Source organism: Epinephelus moara, chromosome 19 (genome assembly GCF_006386435.1).
Source record: "Epinephelus moara isolate mb chromosome 19, YSFRI_EMoa_1.0, whole genome shotgun sequence".
Lineage (NCBI taxonomy): Eukaryota > Metazoa > Chordata > Actinopteri > Perciformes > Serranidae > Epinephelus > Epinephelus moara.
This window is the reverse complement of record NC_065524.1, coordinates 36,662,972-36,688,225: the sequence shown is the minus strand read 5'-3', so window position 1 is coordinate 36,688,225 and position 25,254 is coordinate 36,662,972. Positions and strand designations below refer to the sequence as shown.

Sequence of the window (25,254 nt, the reverse complement as noted above, 5' to 3'; positions counted from 1 at the left end):
AAAATGGGTCAGTGAGGTATACCTCCATTGTTCAAAGACAAATAAATCATAATGTTAGTTTTTATAAATAAATTAATTCAACCACAAACGGAAAAATCAATAAAATAAAATAAAAAAATCGGCATTTCTGGTTTCTGCTGTGTGGGTTAGGGTTAGGGTGCTGCATGGAAAACGTACCATACCGAGACCCCACTGTATCGTGTTGAACCGAACCATAAATTTCATGAACTGTTACACCCCTAGTAGCAACTCAAAACACATCTCTTTAACTTTCCCTCCAAACTGCACACATTTAATCTGCAGGACTTTTCCCAACTCTGGTCAGATATACCATAAAAAAGCCTTCAGTGGTATGGTATAGAATATATCTGTCTTCAAACATCGCTTTATTTCCTTCTCAATCACCATGCAATGACAATTTTCCTTCTTGCTCAACTTCTCAATATTGTCAACCTAATTATTTTGGCAGTAAAACCAAAATAATAAGAGCAACAGGACTGAACAGTTGAACAATGTAAGTATGAGTTGTCTGTGCCCGACCCACCTCGTTCAGTTCAACTCATCAAAACAGCAAAAACAATTAGTAAAAGATAGAAAAATAAGTTCAAATCTTAGCCAAAAAACCAAATACTATATGTAAGCAACATCATAAATGGGGCTATGGTACAAAACAATATGCTTAGGAAATACAGTCCTGTATAACTACAGTAGGAGAGTTACATTGATATCCTCTTTCTCAGATGCAATAATATTTCATAATCATGTACATACTGGGAGAAATATACACACAAGTTGTTATAAAAAACAATATTCTGGTTTATTCAATGTACTCTATGTTGTATCTGAATGTCAAAATAGCTCACAATGCTCTGGAATAGAATATCATCAGACATTTATTTGTCCAATTTATAGTTTCAGCCAAGTACATACAGTGCATATACCATGTTTATGCTTGGTAAATAACATTTAAGTTCTACTATACATTAATCATGTTTTGAGAAGCTACATAAACCCAAGCAGCGTGTCGTAAATGCTCCTGTCTGTGTCCGGATGGCTAAAGTAACTTGCTGAACATGCCACAGTGATGGATGTAAACGTCTCGATCGTGTGTCGTAGGGGAAGTGTATTTACTCTGAGGAGAATTGAAAAACCACACGCCTCCATCTGAGAAGCTGATGAGGACAGATGCGAGAGCTGAACGTGATTTGCGATGCTGTGGCTTTTTTGTTTTCCCAGCAGTCCTTGGGAGCAGACATACAAAATGCTTGAACGATTTACATACAGTACATAAGTCACATGTCACGTGTTTGCCACAGTCGGTTTCATAACAAGACAGAGTTGACTGTTTGCTGAGCCCCTCCACCCGAACCCGATTCTTGAGTTGGAATTTTGCTACTGTTTGTAAGCAGAGCGGCTTTGTCGTCCAATCAGCATGCAGAAATGGAAACAAAGAGGATGTTGTTGCATTCTTTAACCTATCCAGAAGTACACGGTTCGGATGCAGAGTGCGAGTTCCCGGCTGCTACGTTAGCACACTTTGATAATTCACATTCTAGCTACAGTAGTTCCATAGCGTTACTTCCAAAGCCAAGGAGCAGATCCCACTGGTTCTCACTTCCAACTCTTCCAACACCAACACTTGGTCTGTGGCCTTTGGTGTCCGATACTAACACACAAGGCACCCTTTAGTGTCCGTATGAGACGCACCGGGCTTTCAGCTATCTCCAATGTAAACCCATTAGATGCCCAGAACAACACACTGTATATAGAGTGAGAAAGTCCATGTAGAGAGGAGGTTGGGGTGGATGAATTGTCAAACAAATACAGGACTTTCACCCAGGAGACAGCTGTTAGTGTCCCGTGTGAAACTTAAAGTCAACATTGAGTTACTGTAACTATGCAGCTATATACCATATACTGTATACCATAGCATTACTTCCAAACCCAAGAGCAGATCCCACCCATTCTCAATCCCTACTCTTCAAACACCAACGCTTGGTCAGTGGCCCTTGGTGTCTGACACCAACACACGAGGCACCCTTTAGCCTCTGTACGAGACCCACGCAGCTTTCAGCTAACTCCAATGTAAACCCATCCACAGCAACATTGGCTAGCCAGAACAACTGACACACTTAGTATAAAGAGTGTGAAAGTCTGCGTAGAGAGAGGAGTGGGGTAGATGGATGGGTCAAACAAATACAGGACTTTCATCCAGGAGACAGCTGTTTATTCTTGTTTGTGTCCTTTGTGACACTAAAAGTCGAGATTGAGTTATTCTAACTACGTAACTATAAAGCCTCCGTACCCCACCTAACTGAGTACTTTTGTTCCCTAAACCTAAATACAAACTAAACCAATGTTTACGCATGTAAGGACTGGAAACCGTACACTTCCTGTAAACACAAAAGTTTATTTTGGAAAAAAACACTGCATGAAAAAAGCAGAAATATACACACCATTCCTGACACGTCCAACACCTAGAGTATCGTAGCTTGATGGCCACTGACCAAGTATTGGTATTTGTTAAGCTGGGAGTGAGAATGTCTTGGCAGATCATGGCTAACTACATTATTAAGTGGGGTTACAAGTTATGTTAGAACAAGCCTGGAACGTCAACTGCTGGGCAGGTTTGTCAAACCCATCAGTTAGTCCTCATCCTCAAAGTCAGTCGACAAATACATTACACGTTACATGTACGTTTAATACATATAAACGTTTCTAAAGTGACATGGTATGAGCTGGACGATGGTTTGACACCTAGTCAAGAAACATGCCAAGTCCTCGCTGCATTTTCAGTGGCTTTTTAGCAACATGTCCCTGTTTTTCTAGCGGGGATAGTGCCACGAAAAGCACTTGACATCTTGAACCAAATATCACTGGAGACATTGGTGGCTTCTCCGGCCAAGATTGTGCCACCAAAGCCATGGGTTTTAAGCCTAAACATGATCTTTTCCAAACCATAACTAAATGTTTTTTGTGCCTAAATCTACCTACACATGTGACTCTGCACCAGTCTGTTACAACTGAAGAAGCTTCTTGGATGAGAGGTGAAATGTCTTCAAGAAACTCAAGCAAGTCCAGTTGCCTACGATATAGCATTGCAGAACAAACAAATGTGACATATCTGCATATCTGTGGAAATGTACAATGTTGGCGCTTGGGTTGGTATTTATGAAATAAAAGTCAAATGCGTAACAAAAATCCTTGTCCTATAAGCTGTCAAAACTGGTCACCAGCTAAATTTAGAAGGGTGCTTATGTCCACTTCTATCAGAAATCAAAGGCCAATTATTCTTAAAATGACCACCAAATTCAAGCAGCAACTCTGTCACAGTTATTATGGTAAACTGCATGCATGCTATACTGGAATACCTGACAGTTAAAGTGGCGGTAAGCGAGGGTAGTGGGGCTGAGCAAACAGTCATAATCAAGTGATCGCTCCCTCCCCAAACACGTGTCGACAGTTTCACAATTGAGGCAATAAGTCGTAACACTGAACTGACAGAAAAGGATGCTTTGAGCTTCGGTGCGATGGAGTTACCGCTGAATATACTCTACAACAATAAGCTTTTTTTTTTTTCCTCAGCTCTTGTTTTTGTGGACGCAGTGCAGCAAAGTACATCGAAACTAAAAAACAAAGAAATCATTCAGGTGAAACTGCAGCAGCTTCTCTGTCACCTTCTGCAGAGAAACCCTGAACATGGCTTGGACTTCTAACAGTTACAAGTATGTACAATCACTAATGAGTGGAGTGGATTCAGCCATCCACAGCAGCGTATCACCTACTGTCCTGTGATCTCTGAGTGTCGCTCTGTTGGTGTAAAAAAAAAAGGGAGCGGAAAGCCTGGCGCTGTGTGTGTGTGTTTCTTTGTGTTTTTGTCTGATTGTGTGAAAATGTGCAGTATGTGTTTGTGGGTCTTTGCCTGTGTGCTTTTGCCAGCGGCGACATGTGTTCAGTATGAGCTACAGTAAAGACGGCTCGGGCGCAGATGTTCTAGCTTCTCTAATGTTTCAAGTTATTGGTGTTCACCCTGAAAGAAAAAGGCTTTCTAGTGACATTTTTTTGTCAGGAAAAAAAATCCAAATGGACCTTTCGTAAAAATGTAAAATACCAGATCACGTCATTATCAAAACATACACAAACCACAGAGGAGACTGAATAACACCGAAAAGGCTGCCCAAGTGATAAAATGTAGCCGTTACTGAACTGACTGTGACTTTTGAGCAAAAGATCCCACCTATAGCCTCAACACACAAACAGACATGGGTGAAAACTGAGTTGACGACTGTGAAAATCGATGCTAATTTACAGTGTGTACCTTTCCAAGAGCCACCAGCTGTGGTTTATTGGAATGTAGTCCTCGAGTATTTTCTTATTTCTGCCCGAGAGAGCAACACAGAAGCTTTAAATCCCTTTTTTTTCCAACTAACCCAAAGGGAACACACAGCCAGACTGAGTTAACACTTGTAGTAGATCACCATTTTAGCACACAGCTGCAATGCAAAAAAAATCCGAAATAATAAAACAACAAAATTCATAAAAAAATCAAAGTAGGAATCAAAATAGAGATAGAATCCAGAGGGAACTAAAAGTACAACAGGTATTACTGAGAAGAAAGGATATAATTTCTTGTTTTGCTTTTTCTTTTATACAAATGTGTGTTTGTCAGTCCGTTGTTTGTTGCTGTGAAGCGGCGAGGCTACAAGACGCCCGGCGAGGACAGCTCCAGCAGGCTGCAGTAGCACAGCCAGAGCAGCGGGGGCAGCAGAGAGGCCAGGCCTGCGGGCCGTCTGGAGACAGCCGAGTTTCTCAAGATGGCGTTGGACGTACTGGGACCGTCTATTTGAGGGTCCTGAGAGAGACACAGACAGACAGAAACAGGAGTGAAGGTGGTTAGTATTTAAAATACAGCCCAAGGGGAATCATTCCTTCCAGTTTCCTTTTTATCGATTATTAGTATCATTCATTCATTAATTATCAGAGTCTGCTCATCCTGGGGTTGAGAGACGGGGTTCATCCTGGACAGGTCACCAGACTATCGCAGGGCTGACACATAGAGACAGACAACCAGTCACACTCACATTCACACCTACGGACAATTTAGAGTCACCAATTAACCTGCATGTCTTTGGACTGTGGGAGGAAGCTGGAGATCGACGCATTCTGCGCGCACATTGAGATTTCAGAGGAGACCAGCGTCACTGAGAAATGCCTTAACAACTCTTCTCTCCAACTGCTACTTGCGTTACATAGCAGTCCACTTCCATATTTTGGCACAGTTGGTTTCCACACCTGACGTGAACCGTACCCGAGTACACATGAACCAAACCCATGACCACCTTTTCAAGTCGATTCAAGTAAGAATCGATGAACCTTGTCCAGGTAGGGTACACAGTGTTCACACTAATCAAACGACCTGGACTTTGGGATTAAAGGGATAGTGCACCCAAAAATGAAAATTCAGCCATTATCCACTCACCCATATGCCGAGGGAGGCTCAGGTGATGTTTTAGAGTCCTCACATCCCTTGCAGAGATCCAAGGGGAGAGGAGGTAGNTCATTGTAGCCTGTAGCTCTGACTGTCTCCATTACGTGGAGTTGTGTTGCTACCTCCTCTCCCCTTGGATCTCCGCAAGTGTGAGGACTCTAAAACTTCACCTGAGCCTCCCTCGGCATATGGGTGAGTAGATAATGGCTGAATTTTCATTTTTGGGTGCACTATCCCTTTAAGTGTACTCAGTCCCTGATTGGAAAGCCTTCTCGGGCTAACTTGCTCCTCCATGGAATATAAGAACTACTCCAATGTCTTCAGCACAAAGCATGATGCTGACTTTTTACCTCGGACAGAAGCCTAAGAATTACTGATGGTTGCACCATTACAGCATTGCGGCATTGTGCTATCAGTTATGTAGCTATCAAATCCATAATAACAACTCTTTTCTGATTTACACACGAGTCAGCTGGACACTTTTAAGAGTCATCTGGAGACAGATTTTCCAACCAAACCATGTATGCAATGCCACTAGTTCAACGTGTTCAGATCTTGCAGTGACAATAATTTCAACCACTAAAAAAAAGAGAATCTTTTGTGACAAACTTTGGAGGGCAAATACTCCACAGTTGAATTGTAAACCATACAAAATGTACAGCCTGACAGATGTACCTGAGCAGGCAGGGTTAGAGAAAAGTCAAATTACCCCTCTGCCCTGCACCTGAACTGCTGATTTATGCACCAAAGTCACTTTACAGAACACTTTTTAAATATCAAAAATACCAATATATACGGATGAATAGTTTTTGGGGAAAAATAGTGAACCCTGAAGCAAACACTCCACAAAGGTGAGATTATATCAGTTCCCTCTCTTTCACAGCTCTAACATTCACCTCACATTGTCTTGGAAAACATGTACATCCAGAGACAACTAGCTGACTTGAATGTCCAGATTGTGGCATGAGAGAGTTTCATGAATCAGCTGTGGCAGGTGCCTCTGGATCCCGTCCAGAGCAGACTCTCCGATCGTTTCCATGACAGCTTGATAAATGATGAGGAAAAACACCCGACAACAATAACATAAAACGCTGCCAACATTTCAAGCATCAAACATTTTGAGGTATTTAGGTCTTTGTTTCCTTATGCATCACACACTGGAGGGAGTCTTTTTGATTTCTCTGCCAGTGCCAGCGACTTATACCCACTGGGACATGAAGTGGACTTTAGGTTGGGGTTTAATTCATGCGTGCAGAATGTGGCACACTTCACGACTGTTTAATTCAGTAATATCACCTATAAAAACTCTTAAACATATTCATGTGGTATGACTCAGTAAAAAACCAAAAGGTTGTTTTTGTAACTGAAATGCCAAAGCTTAAAAGTATGTGTGTGTGTGTGTGTGTGTGTGTGTGTGCGTTTGCATGTGCCACGATGTGTAAGTACATGTGTATATGAGCTTCACCACCGGTCGTTGGCTTGCTAATAAAGCTGCAAGCTAACTGCTGGGTCATCTCCCCCAGACCTGTCCCTGCCTCTATTAAATGTCAGTCCAGTGCATAACAGTGCCTTATTATTGTACAATGACATTTACAGTGAACTTTAAAAGCCACCCGATAAGCAACAATCCCATTTCAGCCTCAAAGGAACTACAAAGACCAGGAGTTTACAAAGGAGGCGGGAAGGATTGCCGTGGCAATCACAGTCAGAGGGAGGTCACAGACTTCCAACAGCCAGGTCGGATTAGTGTTTGTGATTATTTGATAGCTCCAGCAATCGTGCTGTGGTGTTTAATGAAATTGTTTTTGGATATAAAATGGTTTGAGAGCTCATCTCCCAACACAGGTTGTGTCCAGGTTGTTAGAGGCTGTGATATTTTTCCCAAATTAAAGACACACTGCAGTTGTTTGATAACAGTTGTGATCACAGTGTGCCAACAATATATAATATCCAGGTGCACTGCAAAGATCTGTCTGACAAGACTTCAAACATGTTCAAGACAAGCAGTTTGTCACTGCACTTATCTTTACCAGCTGTGACAGCGGGGCGGGTATTGTTTTCACTTTGAGTCTGTGTGTGTGTGTCATCGTGACAAAATGGGATCCTTGGGACATCTACTGTAGCAGGAACGACCACAGAAGCCATTTTGTGTACTTTGCCAGATGTTTATACGTCTGTCTGTCTGTGGATGGATTTTGTCGCTATGATAGCCTCACAACCCTGCAAGACGCAGTCACACAACATTACAGGTGTGTAGCTGAGGTTGCAACAGAGTGTAGATGGAAGATGGGTGAAGTTGGAACAAGGGGGCTGGAAGAAGGGAGCTGGGAAATAAGGCAGGGGCAATAGCTCTATTGTAATGGAAATGCAAATCCCAAACCAAAGCCCAAGCTAAGCTAGCACATGACTATCTAAAAGAGGTGTTAGTGTGCATATGCAGTCTTGTTTTTTTTTTTTTTTTTTTTTTTTTTTTTAAGACTATTTCTTGGGCAGTTTTTGCCTGTAATGACAGGGAAGCTGCCGAGAGACAGAGTGTGTGCCTCATATAGTCTGACCCCTTTGCAGCAGCTATGGCTCACTGAGTGTCGTCCTCACTCTCTACCAGGTGAGCAAGAGATCGCTCCCATATTCATGTGTTTAACCTCTCTAACTCCGCCAGGACGCCGACGTCCTCGCTCCCCTCCTCCTCTGTTAAATGGTACCTCCCAGGCGCACTGCGTCATCAAACCATGTGATGTTTGGTATTGCCGGATTCAGGAAGCTCTCGACTTTTCAATAATAACATGGTTTTTCTTTTATTTATTATGTGTTTCGCACCAGAGCAGCCTAAACACACATAGTCCAAAATCGCGATGAGTGGTGACAAGTCATGTCATGCCATTTTTCGATGGGAAAAGTTAGAGGATTACTGGAGCTGTTAGCGGGGACTTAGCTGTTTTATAAAAGGTAAGAGTCTCACTCCTACCACTATTTTTGGCTGAGATACACCGTCTAGAAAGTGGGATCATAACTTTTTACGTTTCATATGGCTTTATTAGGTGATATATGATGGTGTTTCTGTGTCATAAACAACATCAGCTATCATAATCACACCTGATTTCAATAAGGTACAATGTTTGAAGCTGGCTGAGTGTTGTTTGATCACTGATAGTACTATTTTGAAGCTGAGTAACCGACTTGTCATTTGGAGCTCCGCCTGGATCTTTTCATGGTAAAAACACTGTAGAATGATCATACTTTGAGCAGTCTTCTTCAAATTTGAAACACATGTTCATTGATAGTGTGCCTACAGCCCCACAGTGTCATTTACCTGCTCAGATGAAGCCACAGACAGTTATTCATCATGAAAAACATTTTTTATTTTATTTTTGGCAAAATCTTCAATTATTTACTGCCTTCAGAGGCCCACTGGCAAAATCTTCAATTATTTACTGCCTTCAGAGGCCCACTACTCTGTCTCTGTATCTCCTAGAGTGTTTCTGACACTTTCACAAGAAACTTCAGAAAGTTTTCTTTCTGGCAAGACCTCATGCATGCATGTAGTCAGAGCGGTTCAGAAGCTACAGTCATTTTAATTTGGGTATGTCATTTTTAGGCGTTTTTGCTACAAAATGGGGGTGGAGTGCAAGAGGTAATGCTTTTTTAATCCTTTCCACTGCCAGTAGAGTATGACTTTCTCCTTTTTTTCTTTGTTTGATTGTTTCTTGTGTGTCATGTCTGATGTCACAAACACATTGAAAAACAGCCTAATAAACAGCAGAAAGCAGCACAGAGGCCGGTGAAGATGTTACGGTGGTTACTTCATTTCATATCTGTTACAGTTCGGTCTCTCTTTCACACTCAGTGCTGATTAAGTCGGGAGGATGCTGCTTGGAGGGGAATGGATGGAATCCGTGGCGATGCATCATTAAATTGTGCTGGAAAAGGGGCAAATATTAGCATGTCTATGCGAGTGTCATTCAGAGTGAATCAGAGCTGAAGCCAATAGAATCCTGTGACTAGTGCAGATTCACTTGTCCTGGGAATGAATGCCAACTATAACCTTTCCCACTGAAGACAAAAAGCCAGATGTCAGTGGGTGTTAGTGGGTTTTTGTCCAGTGGGAAAGAGGCTCAAGAATGCCCAGAAAATTCCGATTGGGCTGACTCACAAGAACCCTTTCTAACTGCAAAACATTTGTAACAAAGAAGCAAGAAAGTTTGGAAAGGTTTACTCTGAAAATCGCTTACAAGAAAGTCTTGAGGGAACAGAAAAATGAACCGACAGGTACATTCTTTGAAACTCACCTCACTCTTATGTCATATCTTCAGGTATTTCATTCAGTCCCACTTTGTATTATAGCTGCTTTTTAACCAGAAGTCTAGTTGAAAGTAAAACATTTTGTGTGTTGTGTGTTTGAATGTGTCATTGACGACAAACTTACCACACAGAAGACGCCATCAACAGTCGAGTTTGACTTCAATTTCTGTGCCTGCAACAAAAAGACGCAAAGAATCTGAATCAAATAACATCACAAATAATCCCCAAAAAGATGCATGTTTGTGTTGATGATTTTGTTTATGAAAATGATCAAAATGACAAACGTGACATGTCATTTTGTAGCTTCAAGGATACCTCATTCCTTGAAGTTTGCATGCTACATCACAGCACAACAGTATTTTAACATCACGCTGAGACTGGAGTGAAAGTTCACCGATGATCTGCAGTAATTAATTTGCTTTGATCAACAATCGATGGAACAGTCTACCGTCTAATCAGGCTGAAAACATCCCGTCAATACGTTTACACAACAGGTACAAACAGCACACAGGCATCAGTGTTCAAACACTGTGACTAAACTTCAAATAACCATCATATTCAATGTGTACGTTTATGGAAGCTCGGCGCTGATCTGATCATAAAAACAGATTGGGGACTAAAGCTAAATTGGAAAAACTACAGTAACCTTGGACAGTTTACCCTGAGAGCCTGTTAAACTTTTAAAGCCTCTGATATATTCAGTGAGAGGAGGAGGAGAGGAGTGAGCCTGAGCACAGAGGGACAGTCAAACCCAGACTCTGATTTCATCTCAGATTTATCATTCAGTGGCTGTCGCACGCTCAGACACACCGTCTTTGAGTCTGTCTCACACACACATACACATTTTCACGTGTGTAAATGAAGGTTAGAGGTTTTCTCTGTGATCCATCACAATTGCTTGACTGCTTTTTTACTTGTAACTTACTGTGTAGTAATAGTGGAATGTTAATGTTACAGCATGGGTTGTAATTTTTTTGTTTCAAAATGACTCGTGTGATTTCTGATTAAGATCGTTAAATGTTCAGTCATCTAAAGTCTAGAAACACAAGTTGAAACAGGCACTTTCTTGCAATGTGCTGTTCTCCAACGTTCTATAAACCTGCCGGTTCACACCAATGCAACTAGATGAGACGGTGTATCATCTCTATGCAACAACTCTCTGTACTTCTGTTCTGATTTGCAGCTTTTCAGACTTGTGGCTGAATGTAATTTGTAGCTTCTTAAAATATGAATGAGGATAGTGATAGTGAGATGCTGGCTACAGTTGTGTTTGTATTAGTGATGAAATGGTGACAAACAGAATCAAAATGAGCATCAGATGGACTGTATTTATAATAAATATGCCTCAATAATATAAATACCCAGTGCTAATTAATCAGTCAGTGAGAATGTGTGTGTGGGCGGGGCATAAGCACATACAGCGAGCAGCAGCAGCGACCCACCATCTAACACCAGCCAATGTGAGGACGGAAACAGAGGGCTTGGTGGGGACAAAGCAACTGCGGTCTTCACTGGAAGCCATTTGGCTGTTGAAGCAGGTGACGATCTTAACGTTCTAAAACCAACCGCTGGTGATTTGACCAGCTGAGTTGCAGGTGACACCATCAGCCGGCTTGAGTCGAGCTCAGATCGATGAGTTCACACACATTTTTTGAGAGAAGCCAAAGATAAATTTCTTTCTTTTTTTAAAACAATATTTTTATTGGCTTTTTTTTGCCTTTATTGACAGGACAGAAGGTGAAATGGGGAGACAGAGAGAGAGTGGGGACTGACATGTATTAAAGGGCCATGAGCCGGATTCGAACCCACGGCCGCTGCAGCAAGGCAGTGCCTCTATACATGGGGCGCCGGCACTATCCAGTATGCTACCGACGCCCCATAAATTTCCACTGAGATGGACTATCTATCTATGTACCTACCTACCTACCTACCTACCTACCTACCTACCAACCAACCAACCAACCAACCTATCTATCTATCTATCTATCTATCTATCTATCTATCTATCTATCTATCTATCTATCTATCTATCTATCTATGAAACAGACATGACTTTATGCACCTCATTGAAAAGCTCTAACTATAGCTGTGCGTTCGAGGCCTTACTCTAGTTTAAGGTGATTGTAAGGTTGTATGGAAAGAATGTGTGCAATCAAGCCATGAACAGAGAAAAAAACAGACCAGTGCGCAAATAAACATGACCTTTGATCAGTGACGACGCATCACATTGGTAATCTTCATTCTCTCCTCTGTGTCCTTGCTCTCCAGGTAAATTTGGTAAAAGGCAAAAGTGATTACCACTTGTGTTGATTGCGAGCCTGCGATGAGTTGATTTGTTGATTTGCAGCGCGGGCCTTGTAATCAGCGTCTGAACATCTCATGTTTATGTTCCGTGTTTGGTAAATAAGGCATCTGATTAAGACTTTGTGTAGGAGTTTGTGGCTTAAGAGAAGATTTTCTCCTTTGCCTCTAATGACCTGCACACTGACTCTCTGCTCTCAGGATAGATGCTGTAAGTGAATGCAACTCCAGTTTTGGCTCCTGGTTATTTATGTGTGTGTATGTGTGTGTGTGTGCTCAGGCTGTAGGTGTGACAGAATAATAAATGGCTCCAGTATACAGTATCGTGAATTCAGACCAAAAATAGGGATGTACAGGATGTAGCCGGCATAATAATACAGAAAGTGAGAAAGTGTATTCTGTTATTACACCTTTGCTTCACTAAACCAAAGAAAAAGAAGCCAAAGCTTGGGTGGAATGATGTCTATAAATCATGGTGTATTTGCAGGACTCTGTTTAAAGAACCAAACAAAAGAACAAGCCAAGAATTCCAAACATGGTAGCAGAAAATAAACGTGGTCGGAGGAACATGATGACTAAACACCACTCTTACATGAGTTTGTTTTGCATGATGAGGTCCCATCTGTGTTAGGAGTCATCGTTCAGATGCATTAAAAGTTTAAAACATTTCCGATAGAAACACTGAGAGATCATAATGATAATAAACTTTTACAGCTTGTGGCTAAAGTCTTAAATCCTGGGGGCACTTTGAGGGTTTCACAGCAAAACATTTGGAAATTTAAATTGTACGCAAGTGAATCTTAGGATGTAGATTCCATTTAGGAGTCAGGCTCCATCTGCCACTGCAAATGTTTCTACTGTCATAATGTCTCCACCATGATTCAAAACTAACACATTCAGCAGTTTAGAGGTTGATTTTTTTTTAGAAGACTAGTCTTCATGTAATAAGTGATAAAATTAATGGCACAATCTGTGATCCCGATGTAAACAAAAGGGTCAAGATAATCCCAAAATAACCACCACTCAAAACACAAACCTGTCTGTCTTTCACTTCTAAAAGGTCTTTAAACACATAGACAAACACATCACCTGTCACAGATCTGCACGCCCACTCACCCAGCCATCAGTCCGTTATTTTCCATTCACCCTGGTTTCCTGCACCTCATCAAGGCAACTCAGTTCACCTGTTCCTCATTACACTCAGCCAGTGCACATACCCCAGCCTCACAGACACTCTGTCAGATTGTCACTCATGCACTCTCAAACACTTTATTCCAGACTGATTGCTCGTTGCCGACCCTCCCTGCTTCTAACTTGCCTGCTTCTTCTGATTCCCGCCAAACTCTCCAGCCTTCTATCCCCAACCACAAGACCTGCTTCTGCGTCACTTGGTTCCTGTTTGCCTGTGGCTGTTTGGTGTTACCATCTGACAACGATGCTCCGAGTGTTGCAGTCTGGTTACTTGAGATTTTCACCGTGTCACCACACCTGCCATTGTGTGTGCATCCTGTGAGTACTTAGCTGCTGGCTTCTTGACTCTCCACTTGGCCTCGACCTACTCTCTACCTGTCCCTGACCGGTTCATCTATTTGCACTGTGTATTTACCTGGTTCTTTTGTCTCCACAGCTACGTCCCCTGCCTCCTCCATGGTACTGTTGCCTGTTATTGAACTGAACTGTGTTTGAACTGTGTTAATGCCACCACTCACTGACCTGCCTTCCGGCCTGGTTTGGCCTGCCAAACCAGCTGGACTGTAAAGGATTTTGTGGAGAGACTTTGCTGGAGTGTTGAACTGTATTGTGTGCCGCTGAGTAGCTCTGCCCTGTACCTGCTAAGTTGTTAGAGTAAACATCATTACCAACTGTTCCATGTCTCCTTTGTGCTGTAAATTGGTCCTAATAGCACCTGTTACACCACCAGAAAACTAAATATATATTACGTTTCTTCTGATGCTGTAAAAGATTTAATATTCATCTTGATTTAAAACTAACATGCAGCATTACACTTACTTCTGTCTAACCATGCAAGCACTTGAGGTCTTAATATATCCATGTCATCCATACAGTATCTTAACATCTGGCAAATGAAGCCAAATTTTTGTGTAATTTAGGAGAACAGACTCTCTAAATTAGCTCACACTTACTATACATGCTGTGAAAGCATTGCTTGTGATTACATGCCCATGTAAACTTTGTAAACCTTTAATATAGAACAACTGCAATGCTTATTTCCAACTAACAAAATTTTGATGTCAACATATTCAGATATATATATTCCTGCCTTGTGTCCACGTGTTTTGGATTTGCCTAATATCTCCCTGTTCTGAAAAGTCACATTAGCATGTGGTAGATTTCCATATTTGTCCGGGGCACTTCCTGCCCGCTTGGGAGTCAACTATATTCATAAGAACAGGCGCATGGAGCCCTGGGGCTTGTAAACTGTGTGTATGTATCCTCTCCATGCCAGCATTTGTGTGTGTATATGTTGTTTTATCTGTGGTTTGTTTGCCGTGGGACCAACTAGCTCTGTTGAGTAATGGAAAAAAGGAAAAGGAGCCCTTCTAGAGTTTTAATTTCCTCTAAAACTCAGGAGGAAGAGGAAGAAGGAGGCTTCTTCTCACTTGCTTTACGTTCACACAAAGACAATGCAGAGAAAAAAAGATAAACTAAAGCCAGGATAACATTTAAGTGATGCTGAGCTTCGAGCTGAATGCTACCGTCGACAGACTTTAAAATGCAGCTGATCTGCAGTTGTAATGTTTACCATGTTCACCATCTTAGTTTAGCATGTTCGCATGGTAACATTTGCTATTTAGCACAAAACACAAAATATGCAGCCCAGTCGCTAGAAGAAAATATTGGCATTGCACTTTTCTGCAAACCATGGATGCATTACATTTATAAACATTATGTTTGATTTCAGCATTTTAACTCTTTTATCTTGTGCATCACTTTAATTTTTGTCATGAGGTTGGGAGAGAGTTGCTGCGTCAAGCGAGGGAGTTAAAGTATTTCGGGGTCTTGTTCACGAGTGAGGGTAGACTGGAGTGTGAGATTGATTGGCAGTTTGGGGCGGCATCTGTAGTGAAGAGGGAGCTGAGCCGGAAGGTGAACCTTTCGATTTACTGGTCCATCTACGTCCCAACCCTCACCTATAGTCATGAGCTCTGGGTAGTGACCGAAAGAATGAGATTGTGAATACAAGTGCCTGAAATGAGTTTCCTCCAGCCCAGCCACCCCACGGATTTTTCACTAATTCCATAACTTTTCCAGACCTGGAAAATGGGATTGAGAAATTTCATAACTTTGATTTTTTAACCTTGATATGATGCTGCTGCTCCTTTCACTGCTTCAAGGTTTCTGACATTTCCACAGGTGTGAAATAAAGCCATGAGCCTTGACTAGACTTGAGTGTTTTGGAAGTCCTTTGCCCCACAGGGCATCTCACTGGTACCAGTCCTGGTAGTCGCCTATCCCATAATGCTCCACCCCCTCTTGTATGGTCACCCCTGTCTGGAAAGTGTCATCTTATCTGCTACATAATAACATCCAACTGTAACTTATCTGTGGTTGCAGGAATGTACAATGCCAACATTTTTTCTGGCGAGTGGGTTTGATACAGCTGGGGCTTAAAACCAAAGTACTGGACAAACTGAAATTTCGACCTGATGGTGGTGGTCGATAAAAAGCCAGAGGATTAACAGTCATGTGATATCTGGAACCAATGAATCTCTGTACCAAATGTGCCAATCTTGAGAGTAGATGTTGAGATATTTCACAGGATAAGTGGAGTCATTTAACTGCATTGGCACCAAAGAGATGGTGGTTAAAATGCAGCCCAATGGCAAAAATGTTGGCACTTTATGTCTCTGCAAACCATGAATACAATTTACATGTTATTATGTAGCAGGTACGGTAAAACTTAACATTTCTTAACATTTCAACACCTCTGTGGTTAAGATACGGTTAAGTTTAGGCACAAAAACCACCTGGTTATGATTAGTGAAAGATCTTGATTTTGCCGAAAAACACCAGTTTTCATGGCATTCTTTCCCAGCAGAAAAACACCCACGTTTGTGGCCTAAAAAGCCGCAGGAAGAACATTGATGCATAGCCAAAACTTAACCTCTTTTGTTGTTTGTTAGTCTTGAAGAGTGATCTGCAGTGGTCTGCATCTTGGCAGGCATCTTGCAACTCGTCAAATACCAGCGCTTAGTCAGAGGCCCTCCACGTCAAAATCTGACACACTAGGTACCCTCCTGTTTCACTTTTGGACGCACAAGGATGGTGTGTCAATTTACGCTCATGACATGCATTAAATAAACTCAAAAGCATTGATGTAATACGTATGAAATGTACAAATGCAACGTATTTGTGGTTTACAGAAACGTACAGTGCCAACATTTTCTTCTGGCGGCTAGCCTTAAAACAATCTCAACCTGTCAGAGGTGGAGAGGATTTATCGTCTATCTTCTGAATGTCTGGGCAAAGTTTTATGTCAATCTATCCAACAGCTGCTGAGATATTTCAGTCTGAACCAGTCGGCCGACCCCTTGCTGCTATCACGGCTAAAAAGAAAAGGAACTGCACTCTTTAGTTCAGGTGTAGGAGACAAAAATAAAGAACTGGATCTCCTCTAATTTAGTTTGAAGCTAACAGTCAGAAACACTTTCCTCGTGTTGTCTGAACGTTTCACAAAGGAGTCAGACTCAATTTGAGAACACTGACAAAAGGGAAGGTGGTTTTTCCTCAAAAAGATCTCACTGGGAGCTCTGGAGCTCTTAACTGGTTTCACCTTCCACTTTGTTTTCTGTCTTTCTTTGATTCTTTTCTTTCAAGCCGAGGTAAACACACTGCCTTAAGTGTTGCCGGGCTGTCATTGGCTGAAGAGGAGAGGTTCTGAGTCGCTGGTTAATGGGTATTATTCTGCATGTGTGTGTATGTGAGTGTGTGTGTGTGTAAAAGAGAGATCAATGAGAAGAGTGGAGTGAATCCTCTCACAGGCCCGTCCCTCGAGTGTGTCGTTACGAGAGCATAGCCTTTCTTTCTGCCGACACACAATTATATAGTACACAAACACACACGCAGCTACACTCTAGTATACTGAGGAGTTGTACACACACTAGAAAAGTGGTTTAACACAACTCTCTCATTAACTTGTACTTGACATGTTATCAGAGCAGCGCCAACAGCACACACGCACCAGTACACCACCAAAGCTCATTATCAGAACACACTGTGTATATGTGTGTGTGTGTGTGTGTCAGCGAGCCAGTGCACTTGCATTTGTGTGTAATTGCTTCTGTCTACAATATCTGCAGGACTGTATGCCTGCATCTATCTATCTCTCTACGTATATATTTTTCCTCAGGTGTTGGAGGATGAATTAAAGTCAGTGTTAAAAACACTCTATTGTGTTACAAACACAATGCCTTTTTCCTGCATTCTAATTTTACAGAATATCCAATATAATTTCACTGTACACAGGCCACTATGGAACCAAGAGTTTGTCTTTTGTAACACAAGATCTGCTGCTTTATCTACAAAAACGCAGCATCAAACATATTAAAAACTAGCAAACAAATATAGATTTAGCAGGACACTAATGTCTGTTCTAGATCGTTAGCTGATGTGGATGCGAGTAAATTCATTTTAGTCTGTTAATGACATTTGTGTTTTGTTAATTGTTTTCTGGTTTTAGTCAAGTACCCAGTTTAGTGTGATCTTAGCAACTGACTAACTGCAACTTTTGGTAAAAGCTTCTGTGATGCCCATGTCTATAATCAGGTTGTTCTTATGCATACCAATGCACCATCATCTGTAGACAACCCACATAGTCATGAGCTGGTTATTCTTACTAACCCATGTAATCAGGGAGGCTATGATCATGTCACCAATGCACTGATTGGAGTAAAGAAGGAAGTATTAATTATAAAGAGCAAAAGGTCATATAAGCAGACAGGTTGAGGTCATGGATGGGTCAAACAACACAGGACTGTCCCCCAGGAGACCGGTGTTCATGTCCTGGTTGAAACCAAGCAAACTTTGAGTCATTATAAGGTACGTCATCACCATGTTTCTTTTCCTGAACCTAACATATATATCTTTACGTGAACGCTAGACTTGATGTTAAGTACGTAACATGATGATGCCCAGGCATATTTGTTTTTTCTAAACCTAACCTAAGTAACTTTACGTTAAGTACATAACATTACGATGCTCAACCATGTTTTTTTTCTCTAAACCTTACTTACGTGACTTTACGTTAATTGCTAGACTTAATGTTAAGTACATAACATGATGATGCCCAGGCATGTTTTTTCTACACCAAACCTAACTAATTTGACTTGACAAAACTTAACCTACATAACTTTATAGGTACATAACATTACGCTGCTCAACCATGTTTTTTTTCTCTAAACCTAGCCGACGTAACTTTACGTTAAGTACGTAACATTACAATGCTCAACCTGGTTTCTTGTCCTAAACCTTATTTTTGTAGTTTATGTTAAGTACTGAACTTTACGTTACGTAACATCATGATGCTCAACCATGTGTTTTTCTTCTCTAAACCTTACGTAACTTTACGTTTAGTACTAGACTTTATGTCAAGTACGTAAGGTAATGATAATGATGTAATGATGCCCAGGCATGTTTGTTTTCCCTAAACCTTACTTAACTTTACGTTAAATACTAGACTATATGTTAACTTAGTAAGATGATGATGCTCAGGGATGTTTTTTTTTCCTAAACCTAACCTATGTAACTTTATGTTAAGTACGTAACATTACAATGCTCAACCTGGTTTCTTTTCCTAAACCTTATTTTTGTAGTTTATGTTAAGTACTGAACTTTACGTTAAGTACGTAATGTTACGATGCTAAACCATGTTTTTTTTTCTCCAAACCTTACTTACGTAACTTTACATTTAGTACAAGACTTTATGTTAAGTACGTAACATGATGATGCCCAGTCATGTTGTTTTCCTAAAATTAACCTACGTAACTTAACTTGACTAAACCTAACCTACGTAACATTACATTAAGTACTGAACTTTACATTATGTAGATAACATTACAATGCTGAACCATGTTTCTCTTCCTAAACCTAACTTATGTAACTTTGCATAAAGTATGTAACTTCATTTTAAGTACTTAGGGTCAAAAGATCATTTGTGGAGTGCTCATTTCTCAGATATCATGCAAACCATTGTATGAGGATATATTGCCAAAATGCATTATGGACACATCTTTAATACATTATAATCTCCTTTTAGCACTTTCTAATTAGAATTATATGCACTCATAATTATTCATAATGCTTTATAACAATAATCATGACACATTATTTCACATTTTAGAATCACTTATAGTAGAACTGTTTCAGGTATTACCTATTACTTGAATCATTATAGTATTTACAGTGAGTACTTTTGGAAAACAAAACAGTGAGATGTCAGTGTCCATTCAGTTGATCTTTATTATGATCAAAACTGTTTGTCAAATTGGAGTATTTAATTAACTGTCTGTTATCACCCATTAACACATACATGGAGTTAATTGTTTAACTTAGGTTCAGGAGCAGGACCACGCCTCAACCACTCCTCTAATCACCTGACTAACGTATATATACCAGCACAGCTCTACCACAGGCCTGTCAGATCTCTCGAACCCACCCTCCCTCCCCTTCTGTTCCTCTCTCTCCTCAATCTGCTGTGTACCTCTCCTCATCTCATTCTAGGCATCGACTTTTACTTAATGTTAATAAACGCACAGCAAATTGTATTATTGATGAAGAGTTTGGTCGAAATAGTTTAGATTTAAAGGTAAACATGAGAATGATTAACTTTTGGGTACATTTAATTAGTCATAATACAGCAAAAATCTCTTTGACTGTGTTTATTGTTTTCAAGACTTTGTATGATGACAATATTTTTCAGTGTAAATGGATTTCCAAAGTTAAAAATATTCTTGATGATTGTGGTTTATTGTACTTATGGCATGACGCTGGACGGATGAACCCTAAATATTTAAAATTAATGATTGCACGTAGATTATCTGACATGGAACTACAGAGATGTCATGAGAAATTGCAAAGTAACCCTTTATGTGATTGTTTAAAACTGATTTCACTTTTGAACCTTATCTGACTATGTTAAGACCTGCTGACAGAGTTTGTTTGTCTAAGTTTCGGTGTGGAAATCACAAGTTACCTATCTCTGAGCGCAGGTATGACCATAAAAATGTCCCTCGGCAATGTACTCTTTATTTGACTGGCAATCGAGGAGATGAATATCATTATGTACTTGTGTGTTCCTTTTTTTGATAAAGAGAGAAGAGAGTTGGTCGGACAGTTCTATAGAGCAAATCCAAATATTTATAAGTTAATGTCATCTCGAAAAGTAAAGGTCTTGTCAAATTTGTTGAAACTTTTAAAGAAAATCCTGAATAGTTTCTCTTGATTTGCTTTGACTTGTACGTATGTACACTAATTCTGTTTTATTTATTTTGCTGTGCATTGGCTACCACCTGTCCTGATTTGTTAATGTTATTTTTTGTTGTCTGCCCCTTATACCCCGGGGAGGGGTCAAAAGTAATAAATAAATGAAAATAAATGAAAATCAACTGGGGGGCTTCCTAACAGCACGGTCTCATCAGAACACGAGACACACTGAGTCTCTCCACCCACATCACATCATCTTCATTAAACCTTTAAAATGCATATCGTTGTGGTGTGGTCCTTGCTAGTGAAATTAATTTTACGTGTTGTGCTGTTCTTGCATTCACACTGCCTTCAGCGTAAAAGCCAGCACCAACTGCAGACATTTAATGAACATAGTGGAGCCTTTCACAGCTAAAGAGCCAGGGTGATACACTTGTAGGATGGTGGAGACCAAAACAGAACTAAAAGAGTGACTTTAAACTTCAATTTGTCGGGAAGCCAGGAACACATCTCTCAGTGAACCTCTTTTTCTGTGACATCCAATTGCCAGAAAAAAAAAAAAAAAAAAAAAAAAAAAAATATATGTATGTATATATATATATATATATATATATATATACATATGCTGCTTAATCTTGGGGATTAAAGACCAGATTTTGAAAAGTGAATAAAGATATTACCACTTTTGAGAATATTCAGTTTAGAAACACAAAAAGTGTTTGTTTACATGTTTGAATATTTGCAGACTGGGGCTTTAAAGCCATAATATAGACAATAGTCCTGCATACAGGAACAAAAACAATTCAGAAGATCTCCAGCGTAATGCACAATCACCACAACAGTGTGGAGCATCAAAAACAATATCAACAACATAGGATAAAAAGCGCTGTTTGTGGTTTGATTGTTGTTGCAAAAATAAATGATTACGGTGGATTTCAGTTAGAAATTGCCAGAGGATTTTTCTGTCAACGTTGGTAAACAATAACTTTAGTGATTTTATGACGCTTCATCGGGTTGCGGTATGATTATATGTGAAATAGCTCTCTGAGTCCCTGTCATCGCTCTGCTGGTAATGACAGTATTATCCCCACTTCCTCCCTGACCCAGGAGGAGCCCATCACTGGTGTTCAGGATTGCTGCCTGTGATCCCTCTCTTTCATCAGCCAGATAACTGTTGTTCCTGCAGAGCAGGAGTGTCTGCTCCAACTGAGAAATACACTTTCACAGTCTTATTGGGCACAGTGGGGCTGGCACATACAGGTACACAGATGGATCTATACACACCAGTGTGTCGATACCAGTCTGAACAGGACGAAGACGGGAAAAAGACAAGATGAGGATGAATGAGGCGTGGTTACTAACATTTTGATGCTTTACCACAAACAAAAGATGAGTCCAATATAAATGTAAAGATACTTTAACTGCTTATCCGCTTGTAAGGAGGCAGGTTGAAGTGGTGGATTGGTCACATAAAATACAGACTTGGGACTTTTCCCTGGAGTCACATGTTTGGATCCGTGTGAACTTTGAGTCATTTTAAGGTACGTCCTCACCATGTTTGTTTTCCCAAACCTAACCTCAGCAACTTTTATCACCTGAACTAACCTCCATAACTTTACTTGCACTGCATAACTGCTTTAAGGACGTATTTGAGTGCAACACCATCAAGGGTAGGATGGCTTATAAAGAGCTGTCTCTACATATAGTCCAGCTCTATCCACCTGGCAGCATGTGTTTCAAGCCTGTTTTTGGTTGGTTCTCATTTGAATTTGCACTGTTTGCTTTCAGCAGGAACACGACATGCGACTGATATTGGGAGATTCTTTTGTGCACCCTCCCTCTTGTCATGGAGCGCTACCCTTTTCCCTCCTCTTCTTCTCGCTGGACTGATACAGTGCATAACCTTCGTCTCCACTTTCTCACAGCAGTAGGCTTTATTGTTCCTAGTGTTCATCCTCTCACAGAGAATGCCAGGTACTCTGTGCTGTGCCACTGGGGCGCATATATGGAGTTCTGTGATGCACCATGATGCAGTGATGAGCATGGGAAATGTATTCTTGTAACACAGCAGCATATTCTCACTTTCAAAGTCGTCACATAACACTGCTCGGTCAGTGGACTTTGACTTTTACATATGACGTGCTATGTATTATGGGTGCATGTGTTGCTGATGTTCTGGGACGCTGTGTCAGTTTATGCCTGTTCCATGCATTGTGTTTAATCAAAAGTCATTAATTCATTCATTTTCTATAACCACTTGGCAAACTGACAAGCAACAACAGATGGACATATTGACCAGGATGTAACATTAATCAGTAATACTAACACAATGTAAAGGTTAACCAAACATCCCCTGTTTATTTAAGCAGCTAGACATTAGCCCTTTATAAACAGGAGTTGTGCAAATTTGCAGGAAAGCCCAATCAGTCTTTTTTCAGCATTGGCAGTATAAAAACAAAATCAGGGAGTGCAGCAAAATGCCGCCTACCTACTTTTGTTTATACAGAATGTGGCTTTTTCGGGGCAATGGGGGNATCAGCTGTTTCCTGTTTATCCACCGCCAGTGGCTCGCACGTGCAGCGTTATCAACAGCTCCTCCCACAAGTCATCAACAGCCCCTCCTGTGGTGGAAGGCCGCCTCGGTCTGTTTAAACCAAAAAGGTTCCACCAATATGTCTACCCTACGAGGCGGAAAATTGGGCACCTTGGATCAACTCGCCAATCCGGCTCTGTGTGTATAAACGCTCGCAGCTTGCCGGCAAAACGGCCCAACATTCGTGGAAAATCTGGCAGTGTAAAAGGGGCTATACTCTGGTGGTAACTCAGTTCACATCAACAGTAAATGCAAATAATTTTGGTCTTGTCGAGAGAACCATCTGGCTTTGCTCTGGAGCAAAACTTGCCATTAAAAAGACCCCTGTCTTTATCCATTTCTGCTCACGGAGGTTTGTTTCTGCTTGCCATCCACGCTATTACTGCTGCATCGCTTCCTGATTTCCCAAACTACCGGGTGGGCCGTGGGTCATAATTACTGAATGTATGTGCATTAATCGTGCATCAAAACAATTAGTGGCGTTACAAGGATTTGCATTAACTTGTTATTAACGCATTAACTTTGACAGCCCTAACTATAACATTACCTTGATGAAGTAATTAAGATAGTTACATATTACATTTTTGACAGGGTAACTAGTAATCTGTGACCTATCACATTTCAAAAGTAAACTTCCCAACACTGATTACAGGTTGAAATGTATAGACACTGTATTAAAGCCAAGTTATTATGCACAATGAGCAGGCACAGAGTAATATTATCATATCATTGGAGTTTTAAGTCCAATATTCATTCTGTTTTTAGCTCTAGTTTGGTCTCCTCCAACTCTCTAAATGCTAAATGCTCCACTTTCTCCTCCAGCCACTTACTTGTTTGAGGTTGTTTTCTGTAAACTGCCATCAATGCTTTTGCACAAACCTTACTTGCATTTTCAATAGGAACAACCCTCACTTTATATGTAGTATTTGATTCACATATTTGGTGTTGTGACAATACTCGATAAACAAATTGAGCTGGCCTGAAAGTTAAAAAAGAAATGGAGCCAGAGGATGAAGAGGCAGTGAGGTATGCAACAGAGAACAGATAGCAGCAGCAGATGAACAGACGCCGCAGACATATGGACAGTGAGACTGATAGAAAAGGATAGAAAGATCAGCAGGTCAGATAAGGAGCATCGGTGACTCAGAAACTTCAACCTTCTGTAAAAAGTTTCACAAGAAAAAAAAGGAAGGTTTTGAAATGTTTTCATGTTAAGGGATCAGATTTATCCCAGACCGTCTGGAACCCTTGAGGCTCCGAGTACAGACGCTCCCTGAATCCAAAACTAGCTTGTGTGTGTGTGTGTGTGTGTGTGTGAGTGTGTGTGAGTGTGTCTAACCTGTAGGCTGCCACAGAAGTGGTAAATGCCAGGGTCTGTGTTGATGGTGTTGTCGATGGTGTTGGGGTTGCGTTCGCGGTTCCTCTGGTAGGGGGTGGTGGTGGAGGTGGTGGTCTGGACAGGGGACATCGGCTGCCACACTCCAACATCTGTCCCATTTCCAAAGGCCTGGATAGCATTACCTACAGAGGGAGAGTGAGACACAGAGCTGATTAGCTGTGGACAACGAATATTTTTTTCTGGGGGAAGGTGAGTGGTGGACATGAAGGAAACTAAGTCAGTAAAGCTGACTTAAATAAAGCAAACAAACACATGCTCTGCAAGCAAAATTGTAACTGCAGGTGGAATATCTGTGCCACCCCAACGAGGTGACACAGATAAGCAAGCGTGCCCTGATGTGAAGTGCTGTAAAGTTAAGTTGATTTAAAGAGGCAACAGATAGGATTCATTTCTTTTTTTAGCTTGGTGCCACCTAGCGTCAGCGGTGTTGCTCGCACTGTCGCAACGACCAATTGAGCGTGGGGATCAGAGATAATCAATAAAATGTAGGCTGTAAAGCCACTAGTATACCTCTATGTGTATGTAGAATGAGAAGGTGTGTGGACACTCTACTAAATAAATGAGTCAAGAGACAACAATTATCAGATTTATCTGAAGAAAAAAACAAATAGTAATGCAAATAATTATAGCAGAATGCACAGTCCGAGGGCTGCCGTAGAATGGCAACGAGGATGTCAGCCGACCAATACTCGCTACCCGCTCCCTGGTTGCGGCGATTTGCGATGCTGGCCA

General features: G+C 41.0%; 1 protein-coding gene across 2 annotated transcripts in view; it reads right to left on the bottom strand.

The window, feature by feature from the left end:
- Positions 1-369: 369 nt before the first annotated feature.
- Positions 370-25,254, bottom strand: part of gfra1a (gdnf family receptor alpha 1a) — a 177,560-nt gene continuing 152,675 nt past the window's right edge. For both annotated transcript variants that reach the window (XM_050071297.1, XM_050071298.1), the window contains 3 exons: positions 24,463-24,644; positions 9,912-9,959; positions 370-4,852 (listed from right to left, as the gene is read on the bottom strand). In XM_050071297.1, the coding sequence (XP_049927254.1) occupies positions 4,700-4,852; positions 9,912-9,959; positions 24,463-24,644 (383 nt within the window). In that variant the 3' untranslated portion in view covers positions 370-4,699. The remainder of the gene's footprint in view (positions 4,853-9,911; positions 9,960-24,462; positions 24,645-25,254) is intronic.